Source organism: Lactuca saligna, chromosome 1, assembly GCF_052625555.1.
Source record: "Lactuca saligna cultivar CGN05327 chromosome 1, ASM5262555v1, whole genome shotgun sequence".
Lineage (NCBI taxonomy): Eukaryota > Viridiplantae > Streptophyta > Magnoliopsida > Asterales > Asteraceae > Lactuca > Lactuca saligna.
The window spans coordinates 88,041,489-88,057,834 of NC_136417.1; the positions used below are offsets into that span (position 1 = coordinate 88,041,489).

Consider the following 16,346-nt stretch of genomic DNA (forward strand, 5'->3'; position numbering starts at 1 on the left):
TGGATTAGTGGACTGGATCTGGCCTTTAGAGCAAGATTGAGTCAGTGCATGGCACGGACTCGCCGAGTCCGAAGAACAGACTCGGCGAGTAGCATGAATGTTGCGCGACCACTCAGCGAGTGGTCTCGCCGAGTTGGGAAAGGTGAACTCAGTGGGTCAAGGGAGAGTCAGGATGGACAGGTGGACCGAGTCAAACTGGACTCGCCGAGTTGTTCTTGAGACTCGGCGAGTTGAGTCGTGGTGGCCCCACAACTCGTGCCAGGTGGAGCTCGTCGAGTTGGGGGAAATACTCGACGTGTCAAGGGAGGATTCCAGGGAAATTGGTGCATGCGCACGGACTCGCCGAGTCGCCATAGTGCACTCGCCGAGTCCGGTCAGAGTTGACCGTTGACCGTTGACCAGCGTTGACCAAGAGTGATTTGTTATAGTGTGATCAACCCTGGTTGGGAGAGTGTTAATTAGAGATGTATTGTGCTATAGGGGGACTACAGCTCGGCGGATCGAGTGTTTAGTGATTTCAGGGTTACGAGTTACCGAGACACACGAGGTGAGTCTCCTCACTATACTTTACCTTGAGTAGGTAACCAGAGTTATGTGTTAGAGTATTTGTATGCTATGTATGTTATGTGTTGTACTGCATGACTTATATGTGATTTATGTGGTGCATGTTTATCAGAGCTAGAACCTGAGGGTTCACAGAGTTTGGGTGCACGGACCCACAGAGTTATAGCCTCGAGTGGCTAATATGTGTTTTATGTGGTATTTTGGGGAACTCACTAAGCTTTGTGCTTACAGTGTTGATGTTATTTGTTTCAGGTGTTAGTGACGACCGCGGGAAGGCGCCGGCTTGATCCGTGCACACACGTTTCAAGTTTTACATGTTGATCTTGGGATTTTGTACTGTTTTATTGAACAAGTAAAATGGGTGTTTTTATGAATATTAGTGGAATTATGTTTTATATAAAAATCGAAAATTTTGTTTGAAAAATCAGTGTTACACCTTCTCCTGCTTTTAAGCTTTCTTCTTTATCTTTAACTCTCCATTCTTTATTCAAGTTCTTTATGTGGTATAATCGAGATGCCAAACCATAAGTTTTTATTTGAATGCCAGGAGTTCCATCACCAAAATAAAATTACAACATGATTCAGGTTGTGAGATTTATTGCCGTAATTGTTATGTCTTCGTTTTGGCACTTTTTTGCGACATTTAGGTAGTAATCACGGCTCAACTCTTCAATGCATCTATCTTCTTTCACCAAAATTTATTTCTTCAACTTTTATTTATCAATCACTTGTCTCCTTTTCTCCATAAGCTTTTTTTTTCTACTTCTCCGAGTGAGATAAATCCTCACTTATGTGATGTCAACTCCTCACCATTTTGTTTCTCAAATTTTTACCATAACACTAATACAAATCTGTCTTTTGGTGACGGTTTTGGAAAATAATGATGGGTTTTATGTTATACATCAATCCTATGGTGCACATGCAAAACTCTAAAACTTTGGATCTATGGTGCACATGCAAAACTCTAAAACTTTGGATCTAGGTTTTAGCAGTGCTTGAAGTTGATTATGGAAGAAAGTTTTTGTGGTCTTTTATTTTTCGGGTATTAGCAGCAACAAGGTCACAACTATTGATATCACCACAAATGATGGTGTACGAGACGAGATGTCAGCCGTTGGATTGAGAAATCTAAACAACGGATAAGGTTCTTCCTTGAACGATCACATGGATTGGGCTTAAAAGGCTTTAGCGGTGAAAACGACAATTTGTCGCCACTATAGCTGAGATTTCTTGTAGTGTATAATACAAACTAATAAAAAATTAATAAATTTTGTGTTAAATATGTAAACAAGCAATTGTTAATCTTATCAATTCTTTTTACTTTGTACTCCGATGTCCAACTCATCATAGAGAATGGTGGTCTCGTTGTTTCTTTATGCAACCAAAAAACCTAAATTTTACTTTGGATTTTAATCTTCCAAGTATTCCTTGTTTAGTTCCTTGGAGGATCTAATCTTCTAATTCATCTGGGAGGATCTCATCTTCCGGTTCATCTTGGAGAGATCTCATCTTGCAGCTAACAATAAATTAAAACAAATGAGCCGTCATTAACAAGTGTAATTTTATGTAGATAATCTTTTCTCCGTATCTTAAAAACATATCTATATCGATGGAATTGATAAAAATGGTTTTCAAACTTACTTGAATTTTCATGGCCTCCTTTAGCTGCAACACAACCTCAGAAATTGTAGGTCGGTCTTCCCGAGTTTCTTGCAAGCATTGATATGCAATGGCTGAATACTTGAACAAAGCTTGTGGTTTAATATCTTTGCTTATTCTCTTATCAATAATATTTTCTAGCTGTCCATTTTTGTAGCAGGTTCTGGCCAAATGATGGAGGAATCGGCGCTCGTCATGGTAACTAGAAACACAGGCCAGCCTTCCACACAAAACCTCAAACAAAACTACACCAAAGGAAAAGACATCTGACTCTTTCGTTAAGAAACCTGTTTTTTCGTATTGTGGATCACAATAGCCATGTGTGCCAGCAGGGTTAGAGATCACAAATGTGTTTTGTTGATTTGCTAGACCTATCCTAGACAACCCAAAATCAGCAAGTTTTGCATTCCAATTCTCTACCAACAAAATGTTGGCGCTTTTGATATCACGATGTATTATTCGGTGTTTTTCTGCTATGTGATTGTGAAGATAGTCCAATGCAGAAGCAACATCAATGCATATTTTCAGGAGTTGTAGCCATGACAGTCTAACCGCCATTAAAGTGTCACATAAATATGTGTCGAGGCTTCCATGCCTTGCATATTCATATACAAGAATCATCTCCTTGTTATCATCACAAAACCCTATAAGTCTTACAATGTTATCGTGTTGATACTGTGAAAGCATCGTGAGCTCGGTGTGGAACTCCTTGTTACCTTGTAATCCGGAGACATCTAGACGTTTTACAGCAACTATCTGGTTATCATGATCAGCCCAAGAGAGGATTCCCTTGTAGACCCTTCCATATCCACCTCTCCCAATGACATTTCTTTCATTGAAGTCTTGGGTACAACTCTTTAGGGCCTCGAGGGGGATTTTGGGTTTGTTTGGCTGATTCATTCGTGACATGACACGAATTCTTGAGCTAACATTTAAACGTTTTACTAGGTCTTGATCTGAACTTTCAGGGTCGAGCGAAAGTATACTGCGAGTATACATGTCTGCAAGCTGTGTGTGTGTTTTCATTATCTATACACATTTTTACAGTAGCAATTCACCAGATATAAGCAATCATCAAATGAAATTATAGAAGGAAGAGAGATATCCAGCATTTACCTCAACTTCCACGTCGACAGATTGTTCCAGACAGACAGCCCTCAAAACCTCAAACAGAACAGCCTCAGTTTGATAAGCTTTTGTGAGACGGGTACTGACATTAGAAGTAAATATCTGCAATCAGGAATACAAGGCAAAATGAAAATAAGACAACCAAGAAGATGATTACCGATCAACATTGTCAGCATTTTGCAATCTTTGAATGTAGTTTTCATAATAATGCCAATAAAAGGCCTGCATTCCATTAGCATCACTGTTTCTTTGTCTTCCTGTTGCTTCTACGTCTTGCTGAATAGAATACAAAGATGGAGTTCATAATATTAGGAATTAAAGTAAAAAATGATGCAGCCGCCATTTATGCACTTGTTCAATTTCATAAGGAAAACTAATATTGAAAAACAATTGATGAACAAGACTGACATAATTTTCAACATTCTTGGAATGCACCAATTAAACGTTTTAGAAAGATCTATAGTATATAATACTTCATAGGAAAGCAAGGCCATGTTGACACCCATCAACACCGTTTTTCGAAAATTCCAATTAATGGAAGAAACACTTTTGTGATATGAAATTGTAGTCCAGAATGAGACTTTATTCCCCTAACAAACTTCTTTCCTTCTTTGTTTTAAATAAACATGCCAAAAAGAACAGTGAACACAAAATTGCACATAAATGCTCAGCTCAAGAACAAGAAAAAGTGTGTAGCAAATAATCAGAGTACAAAATATGGAAAGGGAATAAAGGATGCACCTTTTTGAGCCCACGAATCAGGGCAGTTTTGAATTGATGAACACTACCACCACCACTTGATAGTGGATCTCTTCTGTGAGCTTTCTGAAGGGCATATACTCGACCTGATGAAATAGTTTACCTAAATTAAGTTAAGTTATTCCTTAAGAAAGTAGGCAATCACATTTAATACACACTCCAATGCATGGAAGCGCCCGACATAGCCTTTATAAATTAACACTGATTTTCATACAATTTATCAAAACACCTCATCATGCTCCTGATTGATAATTTCAAATTTTCATTTACATTGAATTCATTCCTCCTTTTGATTTGGGCTTCAGAAACTTGATGATGCTTGATTTGGAATTGGAGCCAGAAAATGTTTTTCATTTTCCTAATTACAAACTGAGTAAGCCTTCCCTGTTGAATATTCCTCTGTATAACTTTTATTTGACGCAAATTAAAAAATATATGTACAGATTCTATACACACATATAGAGTACATTTTTTTACATTAAATTATTACTAATGCCCTCATAAAGAATAACTCTCATAGCGTTTCACTCTAGAAAGTATGGTTTCTATAAAATTTTGCAACAAGGTAACTCATGGAAAATGCTATTCAAATTAGTTTCTCTCTGTGTGCGATCATCAATTCAAAAGTATTGGTTTTATTTGAAGCTAAGACATGATGTAGACCTTTATGACATAACTCAGTAAGGATAATCAACAATACATGATACAATAAAGGCTTCAAGCATGATAAGACATACCAACAACGATGCCCAACTTAAGGTTTTTGTATTCCACCATTCCTAATTTTCATACTAACCACAATAGTGACATGATGATATTTCTACACCTTACACCACTACGGATAAAATGAATTTTTCTCAAATGATAACATGGAAACACGGTCAAAATAGCTTATACGAAAGCAATAACAAAAGGTTGTCAAACCCATTCATCCTACGTACAACCAAACACAAAACAAACAGCTACAAACAGAAATAGGGACTTACAAAGGTAGGCAGCCCTTGGGTTGCTCGATTCAACTTTATCAGCATATAAAGACAAAAACCCTGGTCCAGCCGCCCATGGAAGCTACAAGAAAAAGAAGTTTCAACACATTTTAGGCATGACTGAAAGTTCAGTTGGTTGAAAAGGGTTGAGGACTATGTGCAATAGACTACCCACACTATACATGTTCCACCTCAGAAACTTTTTTCTGTTGATGCTTATGGAACAAAATTTCATGTCATAAGTTTATATTTATCCTGGTAGAAGGAGCTAAATGGAAGTACAAGAAATTTTGTTTTCCAGTGTTTACGTAATAAGATTTTGTGCTTTATTTTGTATTAGGTTTTATATTAGCCTATTAGCTAGAAAACCTTAATTAGCTAGTCTATATATTATGTCTTTTTCTTTCATTGTATTTTGTACTTCTTATATGATAATAGTAGGGAACCCTAGCCATTCTATGTCTTGTTAGTTTACATGGTATCAGAGTTCGTTTGATCATCTTTATTTTTATTTTGAGGGGCAAATGTGTATGGTTTTCTTACTCGTTTATGTATTCCGTTTAATTTGATTTGTTCGTTTTGTCGATTTCGAGGGTCGCTTCGTCTGTTTGTTTTGTTGATTTCAAGTTATTGATTGTTGCTGATGTTATTTGTATTTACTGCTGTTTTGGATATTCTCGTTTGACTGATATTGAAATATGGCACCGTGAGATGATTCTCTTCGGTCCAATAGTATCCAACATGATGACAACAACTATGCCTATTAGAGTTATGTTATGAAGAATTTCTTGTGAGGCAAGACTATGTGGAGGATTGTTACGGGTGACACGAAGAAACCAACAAATGAAAAGGCTGCAAATGATTCAGCCTTACTGGATTCATGGGAGACTGATAACTCCAAGATCATTACTTCGATTAATAATTTTGTTATCCAGTCTATTAATAATTAGTTGACGAAGTATGACACAACAATGGAGGTTTGCGATCACTTCGCTAGGTTGTATACTCAATCTAACTTTGCAAAGCAGTATCAGTTAGAGTTTGATATTTGATCCCTCCAACAGAACAATCTCAATGTTAAGGAATTTTATGTAACTATGTCGAATTTTTCGGATCAGTTGGCTCTTACCGAACCTAATGCGTTGAAGGATTTTAATCCTTATATTGATAGAAGGGAAGAGCAACGTTTGGTTTAGTTCTTCATGGCATTACAGTCAGATTTTGAAGGCTTGCATGGATCAATCTTGCATCGCACATCTCTTCCCATTGTTAATTCAGTTGTTCACGAGGTGATTGTTGAAAAAACTCGTATCAAGTCCATTGGTGAAAAAGGTCCCAAGATAGCCACTCATGTTGTCTTTTTGGTTTCACATCGACCTTAGTCTTCAAACCAGAATCGCCCCAAAGTTGCATTTGATGAGTGTGCTTTCTGTAAGAAGAAGAACCATTGGAAAGCAAATTGTCATTTCCTGACAAGTAAGGGAAATCAGCAGCAACAGCAAAAGAGATCACTAGCACAGTCTTAGTCACATCCCTCATTTCCATCTTTTAGGCCACCATAGTATGTTGTTGTTGCACATTTAGTTATGAATGAGACAAACTCTACACCACCATCAGCCTTGGATGCTTAGACTTGCTGCACGTGGATTTACTTTATGAAGCGCAAGTCTGACTTTTTCACCATATATACTGACTTCAGAGCTATTTTCAAGACTCAACACTCTACTGTCATCAAATGTTTTCAATGTGATTTTGGAGGGGAATTTACCTCCAATGATTTTAAACAGTTATTGGCATCTGATGACATTGTGAATCGGTCATTCTGTACAAACACCCCTAGTAAATGGTGTTGTAGAAAGGAAACATCGACATCTCCTAGAAGCTGCAAGATGCTTGCTACTTTCTGCTCAAGTTCCCAATATGTTTTGGGGAGAAGTTCATATCGCCACTTATTAATCGCATTCCTATTGTGCACACTTTGGGGAAGTCTCCTTATGAAATGTTGTTTGGGCAGCTTCCAAATTATTCTTCCTTACAAATTTTTGGGTGTACCTATATTGTGTTGAAGCCTCATGTAAATAGATAAGTTGTCCTCAAAATCAGCCCTTGTGTATTTCTAGGATACTGTATTGGTCAGAAAGGTTATCGGTGTTATGATCCATCAAATCAAAAGTTGTATGTCTCTCGTAATGTCACTTTTTTAGAGCACATTTTGTTCTATAGCTTTCCTGTTTAGTTATATGATGCAACCCGAGAGGAGCTTCGTACTATTGATCCGTTTAACATTGACATTGATGATCCACCACCTGTTCCTAATACACCACCTTTTGGTAATCAACCACCTGCTACTGATCCACCATCTATCGCTGATCCTCTGCTTGCATATCATCAAGATCCTCCACCATTGACGCCTTATCGTATAAGAAGTCCACAAAGCTTCCTGGATTTGTCTTTTCCTCTTACTCACCACTATTTGCCTCATTTATTGCTAATGTACATCGTCTCTCTGATCCAACATCCTATAACTAGGCCATTTCTGATCCTCCTTGGCAGACGGCTTTGCTTGAGGAACTTATAGCTCATTATCAGACTCATACCCAGGATCTGGTTCCTCTTCCGCTTCAAAAGCACACAATTGGTTTTCGTTAGGTATATAAAATCAAAATAAATTCTGATGGATCCGTTGAGCGTTATAAAGCCAAACTTGTGGCGAAATGGTACTCATAAAAGTATGGTATGGATTATGAGGAGACTTTTGCTCCTGTTGCAAAAACGATGATTTTTTGCACATTGTTTGCAATTTCTTCCATTCGTCAATGGAAGATTTATCAGCTGGAAGTCAAGAATTCGTCAATGGAAGATTTATCGCTTGGTTTTAAACCATGTAACCATGACTCATCTCTATTGTCTGATGTATGAGAACAGGTCAGATTATTCTTTCCTTATATGTCGATAACATGATTATTACCGGTGATGATCATGATGATATAGAGTCTTTAAAACATGATTTGGCTCACCGTTTTCTATGAAAGACTTAGGTGTGCTATGTTATTTCTTAGGGATTGAAGTTGTTTAATCTCCAAAGGGTTATATTTTATCTCAAACGTAGTATATTTAATATTTGTTTGAATGAACACGACTCACGGATAATCGGACAATTGATACACATATATAGATTAATGCAAAGTATTCTCCAACTAATGGTGTTCCGTATCAGATCGAAGTCTTTATCGTACCATTGTAGGGAGTTTTGTTTACCTGACTATCACTAGACCAGATATTGCTCATGTAGTTCATGTGGTTACCCAGTTTGTCAATGCCCCTTCTATGGTTCATTAGGGAATTGTTCTTCGTATTTGAGATATCTTCATGGTACTCAACTCCGCACCCTTGTGTTTCCATGTACATCCTCTCATGAGTTGCATGCCTATAGTGATGCTAATTGGGATAGTGATATTTATGATCGTAAGTCCACTATTGGGGATTGTGTTTTTCTTTGAGATTCATTGATATCATGGAAGAGTACGAAAAAAGATGTTGTCTCTCGTTCTTCTATAGCATCTGAGTATCGAGCCATGGCTATCGCCACTTGTGAGATTGTTTGGTTGAGATGGCTTCTTGCAGATATGGGTGTTCACATCTCTCAGCCTACCCTTTTGGATTGTGACAACGAGAGTTCGATAATGATTGCCAAGAATTCACTATTTCATGAGCGCACAAAAAACATTGAGATTGATTTCCATTTCACACGACATCATCTCCAGAAGGGCACTATCTCCCTCCTTTATGTTCCTTCCACCTTGCAGATTGTTGATATTCTTACGAAGCCTTTGACTGCTCCTCGATTTCATTTTCTATGTGACAATCTCTCAATGCTTATTGATGTTGCATTGTGAATTTGAGGGGGATGTTAGCTTAATAAGATTTTGGGCTTTATTTTGTATTAGGTTTTAGATTGGCCCATTAGCTAAAAAAACCTTAATTAGCTAGTCTATATATTATGTCCTTTGTTTTCATTGTATTTTCTAATTCTCATTCGATAATAATATGAAACCCTATTCGTTCTATGTCTTATTAGTTTACATGCAAAATAGACCTCCCACACTACATTTCCTCGGTTGCTAAACTTTCCTTGTCTTTGAAACTTGTGTTAGTTAAATGTGTAGAATACTTTTGTCCATGTAACCTGTGAGTGGAAATATAAATGCAATTTGGTACTTGGGTTAATGGCCCGAGGAATTTTCTTGTAAAAGAACTTCAAAATCTTAACTCTTTGATTCTATGAATCAAGTAAGATCTATTGAACTTTTCGTTGTCAAACTTATTTCCTTTGTTGATCTAGATAAAGATTTTAACTTGAAGCAATTACTCAAAATTTTCTCAACAATTCTCACCATCAAAGTGTTGGTGTGTTTCAAATTGCTCGGAAATAGTTAAGGCAGAAAAATACTTTAGCGTGGAACCAAAGAGACCACATACCTTTTCTAGGCGACGAATTAGGGCAGTCTTAAATAGACAAACACCAACACCATTTGATGACGGATCAAGTATGTGAGCTTTCTCAAAGGCATAGAACCGACCTGATTATGTATAAAAAAAGTTTCATGATGCCACTGCATGTTAGTAAACAAACAGAGACCACACAACATTTAAGTATACAAAAAGTTATGCTTCAGTGATATACTTTTGCCACTATATAATCACTCCTATATGTTCTAAAATATTTATTTGATAAAATAGGAGCTCTGCCTTTGGCAGATTTGCACTCGTTGCCAAAACAACTATCAGCCGACATAATGATAAGGAAATTTTTGAAACCTTACTTTCTTATGGTAAAGATCTTTCTTCATCTATTTTTACAAGGAGAAGAGGGGTGATATCCCACAAATTGTTTGATTTCTTGTTGAAATGTCTTGGGCTAATAATAAGGTTCATTTAGTCTTTAGGAGAGTGGCCACTTTTTGTAGACCCTTCAATGCTATCACAGTCTTAAGGAGTGACTCTCTCAATTGAGAGGTCATGGTTCAAGTCTCATTAGGAGATATAACTGGTGTTTAGGAATAGATTAGGAATAGGATAGTATGAGGTTTCAAAAATAAAAATACAATTATTATAGGTTATCAAACAATTTACCAACTCAAATCAACATTTCTCCGGACAAACATGTCATTTACAACAATACGTCCCTCCCTTTTGTTTGGGTTGACAAACTTGGCCATATTGGGAATTGGAGTCATAATATATTTTTTCTTCTTCCTAGTTAATTGCCTATTGATCTAGTATTTGTCTAGAATCTATACGTGACTCAAATTAAAAAAAAAAAAAAAAAAAAAAATTAAAAAAATTAAAAAAAAAAAAAAACAAAACAAAATTGTGTCTATATTTATACACCTACATGCATAAATACATACACATATACATATATTCTGCAGCACTTTATGTTATTAATATATATTGGGGACTTACATAGGTACGCAACCCTTGGATTTTCTGATTCAATTTCATCTGCAGCACGAAGAATAGGCGCAATCTCAACAACAGATGAAGGTACTACGTCACATGGCATAATGTCCGGCCCACTTAGATTACCAGCTATAAGTTTTTGGCGTTTGTAAGCCATTGGTTCTTCAAAGTTCTAGATTACCAGCTGATAGAGGAATTTTTTTAAATTAGAGCAAATACCACACACAGAATCAGAAAAAATAAAATCAATTTGTATCCACGATGAATATGAGGATTATAAACTTACGGAGTAACTGAGCATCAAACTTCCACTGCAAAAAAAAAATAGCTTCTCAATACCATAAGGACATCACTGCCACAGAGCCACCGCAACAGCTTTCTAATACTGTCTACGAAAGAGCCGGTGAGATGCATAGAAACATATATATGTGTGTGTTAGCCTTGTAGACAAAAAGTCTTTTCGTCCACGATAAAAAGTGGTTGGGTCCGCGACAAAGGCTTTGGGTCCACAAGGATTTAAGTGGATTGCAAAAGCCGTGTGAACAAATTTCCAAATAAATTTTCATTTTATTTTATTAAACAGTTAATTCATAAATTTATTACATTATTCTACAATCTATACTTTTCGTCCTTGTTGGGAATCAAGAATACATTATTGATAACTTATACCGCTGGATCACATAACTTCAATAGGACAAAACAATAAATTATAACCGATAGTTACTTATACATACTATATATTTCAATAACTTTTTAAGAAAAATTATATATATATATATATATATATATATATATATATATATATATATATATATATATATAGAGAGAGAGAGAGAGAGAGAGAGAAAAGACGGTTCACTTGATATCCAAAAAAAAATCTTCAAATTCAACTTCAGCAACATATTTTTCATTTGCTGGTCTAACACTTCAGCGTATCGGTAGCAGCGGGGTATACCCCATCATTATATCTAATCAAAAATAATTATATTATATATATATATATATATATATATATATATATATATATATATATATATATATATATATTCACAGAAGAGGTGGCATTGGTATAAGTGACGAAGGTGGTTGTGGTAGGGTCGATAAGTGGTGGAGATTGTGGCAGTGGTGGTGGCTGTGGCGGTGACGGTTGTTGTGGTGGAGAAGGTGACGGATGTGAAAGGAATGGGCAACGTTACATAATCATTTATGATTATAACTAACTTGTGTCGCCGGTAAGCCGGAGGGTTAGAACAATATATGTGAATGATGTGGCTGATGTTGAATCTCAAGATCTTTATATTATCTTGAATCTCAATGAAACGTGTGTGTGTGTGTGTGTGTGTGTGTGTGTATATATATATATATATATATATATATATATATATATATATATATATATATATATATATATAGGCTTTGGTTATTCTATTCTAACTAAATATTGTGTTATTGTGTTCATAATTGTGGGCCAATCATTTTACTTAATTTTGGAAAGTGAATAATACATATTATTAAATTAAATATAATTAAAAAATACCAATTAATTTCATTCTAAGAGTATTTTAGTCACTTAACATAAATTTAAAAAAAGAAAATTCCATATTTTAAGGAAAATAGATTCTATTAATTTTAAAAATCTAATTGTATGGATGATAATTCTCGTAATTCAAAAATTCTGACGGAATATATTTATCAATATATTGAAAAATAACAAATATGATTGAACCATACAAGAATTACATATTCTGACATAATATATATTTTGATTTAATGAACTTCTTAAAGAATAACAAAATTTTGGATAAAATTAAAAAAAAAAAAATCATTACATTCTTAGAAAAGAAAAAAAAATTATATACTATTCTATATGAATGTTACAATTAATAATAATACAAAAAAACACAAATAAATGGATCATTCTACCAGAATATATTGTTACATATATGTTTTTTCATTATATTGTATATTATTCTGGTACAATAATCTATTCTTTTTGGAAGATTGGTGATCATTGTTCATCTTCATCCGATACAATGTTCATTTGAAGATTCTATTCTCACATAATCAAAATTAAAGATTTCATTCTAGTAGAATGTTGTAAGTTTCATATGTACCATGTTTTGCTTTGATATCTCTCTTTTCGTACCTACAAAAATAATGTTATTCAACACTTGATAATTATAAACCAACAATATAAGATAAAATTCAAGTATAAAGAAGCAAATCAAAATAAAGTCATGAAAAACCCATTAAAGAGAAATGGATTCGTGATTCCATTCCAACAGAATTAGAATTCATGATTTCATTCCAACAGAATTGGATTTGAAACAACACGAAATAATCGTTGGTTCAAGCATTTTATCGACCAGTTTGTGTGCATCCTAAGAGCTACAATCAAATCTCATAACGAAGGCAGCAAAATATCCCCTATCCATTTCATCTTTACCTATTTCATCTTTACTGACCAAAATCACACAAACTTCAACAAAAAATCAACTTTACTCTTTTTCATAACTCATAAGCAAAATAAGCCATTTGATTTGTTATATGAAACGAAATATTGGTAAAGTTGATCTGTTTGATTATGGAAATTCACATCCAATTAAGAAACAATACAAGAAAAAAAACTTGTATAATGAAGATAGTGAAACTTACGAGGGATTAAGTTGAGCTATTGTGCACCGTGCACAAAGTAAAATGAAAGTAGCCCATTGGATCTCACTTAACCTATGAAAAGATAAAGTCAATTGAGTTCAAACAATTAAATAAAAGCTGATATGTGAAGTAATCATCAATCATCAGCAGGATTTATATAAAGGATAGAAGCACATACTTCTTCTTGAGAATTATGCGATACAACACACGATATTCAGGTTTTTCAAGATTTGATACCCTGGAGCATCCACATATGCAACGATATAGTACTACAAAATACAGACATGCATCAGAAAGAATTTAATTCAATTCAATACAACTAATAATGTCAGATTGAAAAATGATAAAAATATAAAATACTTACTTCATCTTCCACTTTGTTCATAAAATTCCGTTGGAACATTTGAAATCAAAGCTATTCACTCCCGTTCCCATCATCATCTACATCTTTGTTCTCAACATACAAAGAAGGCACACCATTCTATCATCTTCCCCACCTTGCTCCGTTGCTAATTAATCTCCCTGACATCCCCTAATTCCATCCGAGTTTTCTCACTTCACCGTTTAGGGCTCTTGCTTCTTCCCAATGATGAAGTGTTTCAGTATTTTCAGTTCCATAACCAAAAGAAAAGGGAAATCTTCACCGGAGCTCCAGGAGCAAAACCCATCAACGAAACCACCAACAAAATTAGTAAATTCATATGGATCAATCACTTCACCACTATTGAAAGAAGAAGGAAACAACGGTATATAGAGGAATGGAAAACAAAAGGCCCTAATTTTTAGATTGAAATTGCAGGGTGGTTCTTCAATTGAAATGTCGGTTTTTGCTTAGATAAGGGCAGCGTCGGAGGTGGTGAGGTTTTTTTGAAGTGCTTTGCTGGCTGGATCAGGCCCTGAGAAGGATGGGAACATAAAGGGAGACCGATAGAGATATAAGAAACGAGAGAAAAAAAGTTTCCATCTGAGCCATCAGACCTCCTTCCTTCGCATCTCACAGCCAGAGAAGAACAATTGAAGAAAGCATGAGTGAGAACGAAGACGACGTGTGCATCGATTCAGTTGCTATGGTTTTTGTCCTTGCCGATTGTTGCAGCACTTCAAGTAAAAGCATTACAGAGAGTATCCATGGGGTCATTGTCAAAAAGGGTTGATTAGGGTTACGGTTTTAAAAGAAGATGGGTGGAGAAAACTAAATCAATTGTTACCTTAATTATAGGATATTATTATGGAAAATAATTATCAAATTACCTTTTTACCCTTATTTATTTAATTATTTATTTTTATTTTAAATTTTGATTGGTCAACATTTATGCATACAATAACATAATATTTACTTTAAACGCCTGAACCTATCTCTCTCTCTCTCTCTCTCTCTATATATATATATATATATATATATATATATATATATATATATATATATATATATATATATATATATAGTAGAGTCGAAAGTTGTAGTAAGAGTCGAAAGGTATATCTTTAGGATTTGTGTCTGTAGATAATGAAAGTTAAGCATTTTCGTTATCTAAGCTATTTACAAGGCAACTAAAGGTTTCAATATGTAACGATAAGTCCTTGTCTTTTTTTTTTTTTTTTTTTTTGTAAGTCTGATGTACCCTATAAATAGGGTAAGTGCTTAGGTCTAGAGTAACAAAACAACCACTTCTTAATAGTTTTGTACTAAAAAACCTATATACTCTTTCCAGACTAAAACCAAGCTAAACAAATTATATTTACATCTTTGTGTTCTTTATCGCTTTCATATAATCAATTGATTCAAACATTGTTTCTAACACTTTTCAATTGGTATCAAACCGGGAGTCACTTATTTGATTGAAGAATCTACGCTTTTCATCTTTTTAAATCGTTCATTATGATTCATTATTCTGCAATTTGAAAATGCAATTCTTTACTTAATCAATAAGTGATTAATTGATTATGCTATTGTTTCTGTCAATCAATTTGATAATCGTCTCATTTTCTTTTGGAAATTCGTCTTTTCATCAAATCAAATTAGATGGAAAATCTCACTGTGAAAACTATGATGATCATGAAGGGAAGATGATCAAGAAGGGAAAATGATGCTTGAAGAAGCGTCTGCATTGGGACATTTGGATTCAACATTTCCCCTTGGAATGATGTTGATGCCAGAAGGTATACAGAGGAAGCAAGAAGCTTTGGACATGTTAAACAAGGCTTACCGATAAACAAAAGGTACTTGGAATCTTAGATCAACCTGTTCCAAGGTTCATTTCCACTTAGATAGGGACAGGAAGAAACATGTACACATCCATGGCTTCCATATAACTTATGTAATGCATAGGTCTATGATTAGGGTTTCAGATGCTTTTGTTGAAGATTACAAGTGGGTGTTTAGGTGTGGAATTTGTTTGTGGGGTGCTTGTTTCGTTAGGTTTGCTAGGGAGTTTGGGATCATTTATGAATGTTTGTTGATATATATATATATATATATATATATATATACATATATATATATATACATATATATATATATATATATATATATATATATATATATATAGTAATTTACTTGGTAAGTAGTCACTTAATGTTGTTACTTGATATATCAATATATAGTAATTTACTTGATAAGTAGTTAATTGATTTTTTTACTTGATTAGTAAATATATTATGTTGTTATTAAGGGACTAAAAATGTAAAATTTTGAAAAGTCGTGTGGCAAAATGAAAGTCAACAAAAGCTTACTATTCCTAACTTGGTCAAGTTTTAATATATATACATATTGGTATTTATATTATGTTAGTAAAATTAAATGGTTGTGTTATAATTATCAAATTTTAACATATATGTGAATTTAGTGTATGTTACTTTAGTGTTTATATTATGGGTTTCTTATAGTGTCATGATAATACCCTTGGACGACATATGGGTCATGGGCTGCCACATTAATGAACTTGATGATTCCACGAGTTTTATTGCCAATGCAAATTTCCATATCTAAACATCTATGAAATTGAACTACGCCTTATAAATGCCATCACAAATTAGCTAGGATTTGTGTTCCATAGCAAAACAAGCAAACGAATCAAATTCCATAGTAGAATTCCCTAAAAAATACCCATGAATGGTACTTCCATAGCAAAT

General features: G+C 34.5%; 1 protein-coding gene and 1 long non-coding RNA gene across 6 annotated transcripts; both read right to left on the reverse strand.

Moving 5' to 3' along the window:
• Window positions 1-1,733: 1,733 nt before the first annotated feature.
• Window positions 1,734-10,976, reverse strand: LOC145041078 (putative serine/threonine-protein kinase PBL7). 5 transcript variants are annotated; one of them, XM_078989008.1, is made up of 9 exons: window positions 10,846-10,976; window positions 10,563-10,743; window positions 9,576-9,676; window positions 5,097-5,178; window positions 4,093-4,196; window positions 3,509-3,627; window positions 3,340-3,433; window positions 2,206-3,231; window positions 1,734-2,080 (listed from the first exon to the last, which is right to left on the reverse strand). In XM_078989008.1, the coding sequence occupies exons 2-9, from the start codon at window positions 10,714-10,716 to the stop codon at window positions 2,054-2,056; spliced, it is 1,707 nt and encodes a 568-aa protein (XP_078845134.1). In that variant the 5' UTR covers window positions 10,717-10,743; window positions 10,846-10,976; the 3' UTR covers window positions 1,734-2,053. The 5 variants fall into 5 exon arrangements, with proteins under 5 accessions (XP_078845134.1, XP_078845125.1, XP_078845147.1 ...); XM_078988999.1 differs by having other exon boundaries at window positions 2,206-3,252; XM_078989021.1 differs by lacking the exon at window positions 3,509-3,627 and having other exon boundaries at window positions 3,340-3,453.
• A 1,367-nt stretch (window positions 10,977-12,343) lies between these two features.
• On the reverse strand, window positions 12,344-14,386 carry LOC145041106 (uncharacterized). The gene is made up of 4 exons (XR_013679949.1): window positions 13,579-14,386; window positions 13,393-13,483; window positions 13,215-13,286; window positions 12,344-12,705 (listed from the first exon to the last, which is right to left on the reverse strand). It is a non-coding gene; the product is annotated as an uncharacterized LOC145041106 (long non-coding RNA).
• Window positions 14,387-16,346: the final 1,960 nt, after the last annotated feature.

Coding starts and splice junctions, on each gene's coding strand:
- LOC145041078 (XM_078988999.1), bottom strand. CDS start 10,716: ATGGCTTACAAACGCCAAAAACTTATAGCTGGTAATCTAAGTGGGCCG. Junction 3,628..4,092: donor TGATTCGTGGGCTCAAAAAG/GTGCATCCTTTA, acceptor TATTCTATTCAG/CAAGACGTAGAAGCAACAGG. Junction 3,434..3,508: donor AATGCTGACAATGTTGATCG/GTAATCATCTTC, acceptor TTCTAATGTCAG/TACCCGTCTCACAAAAGCTT.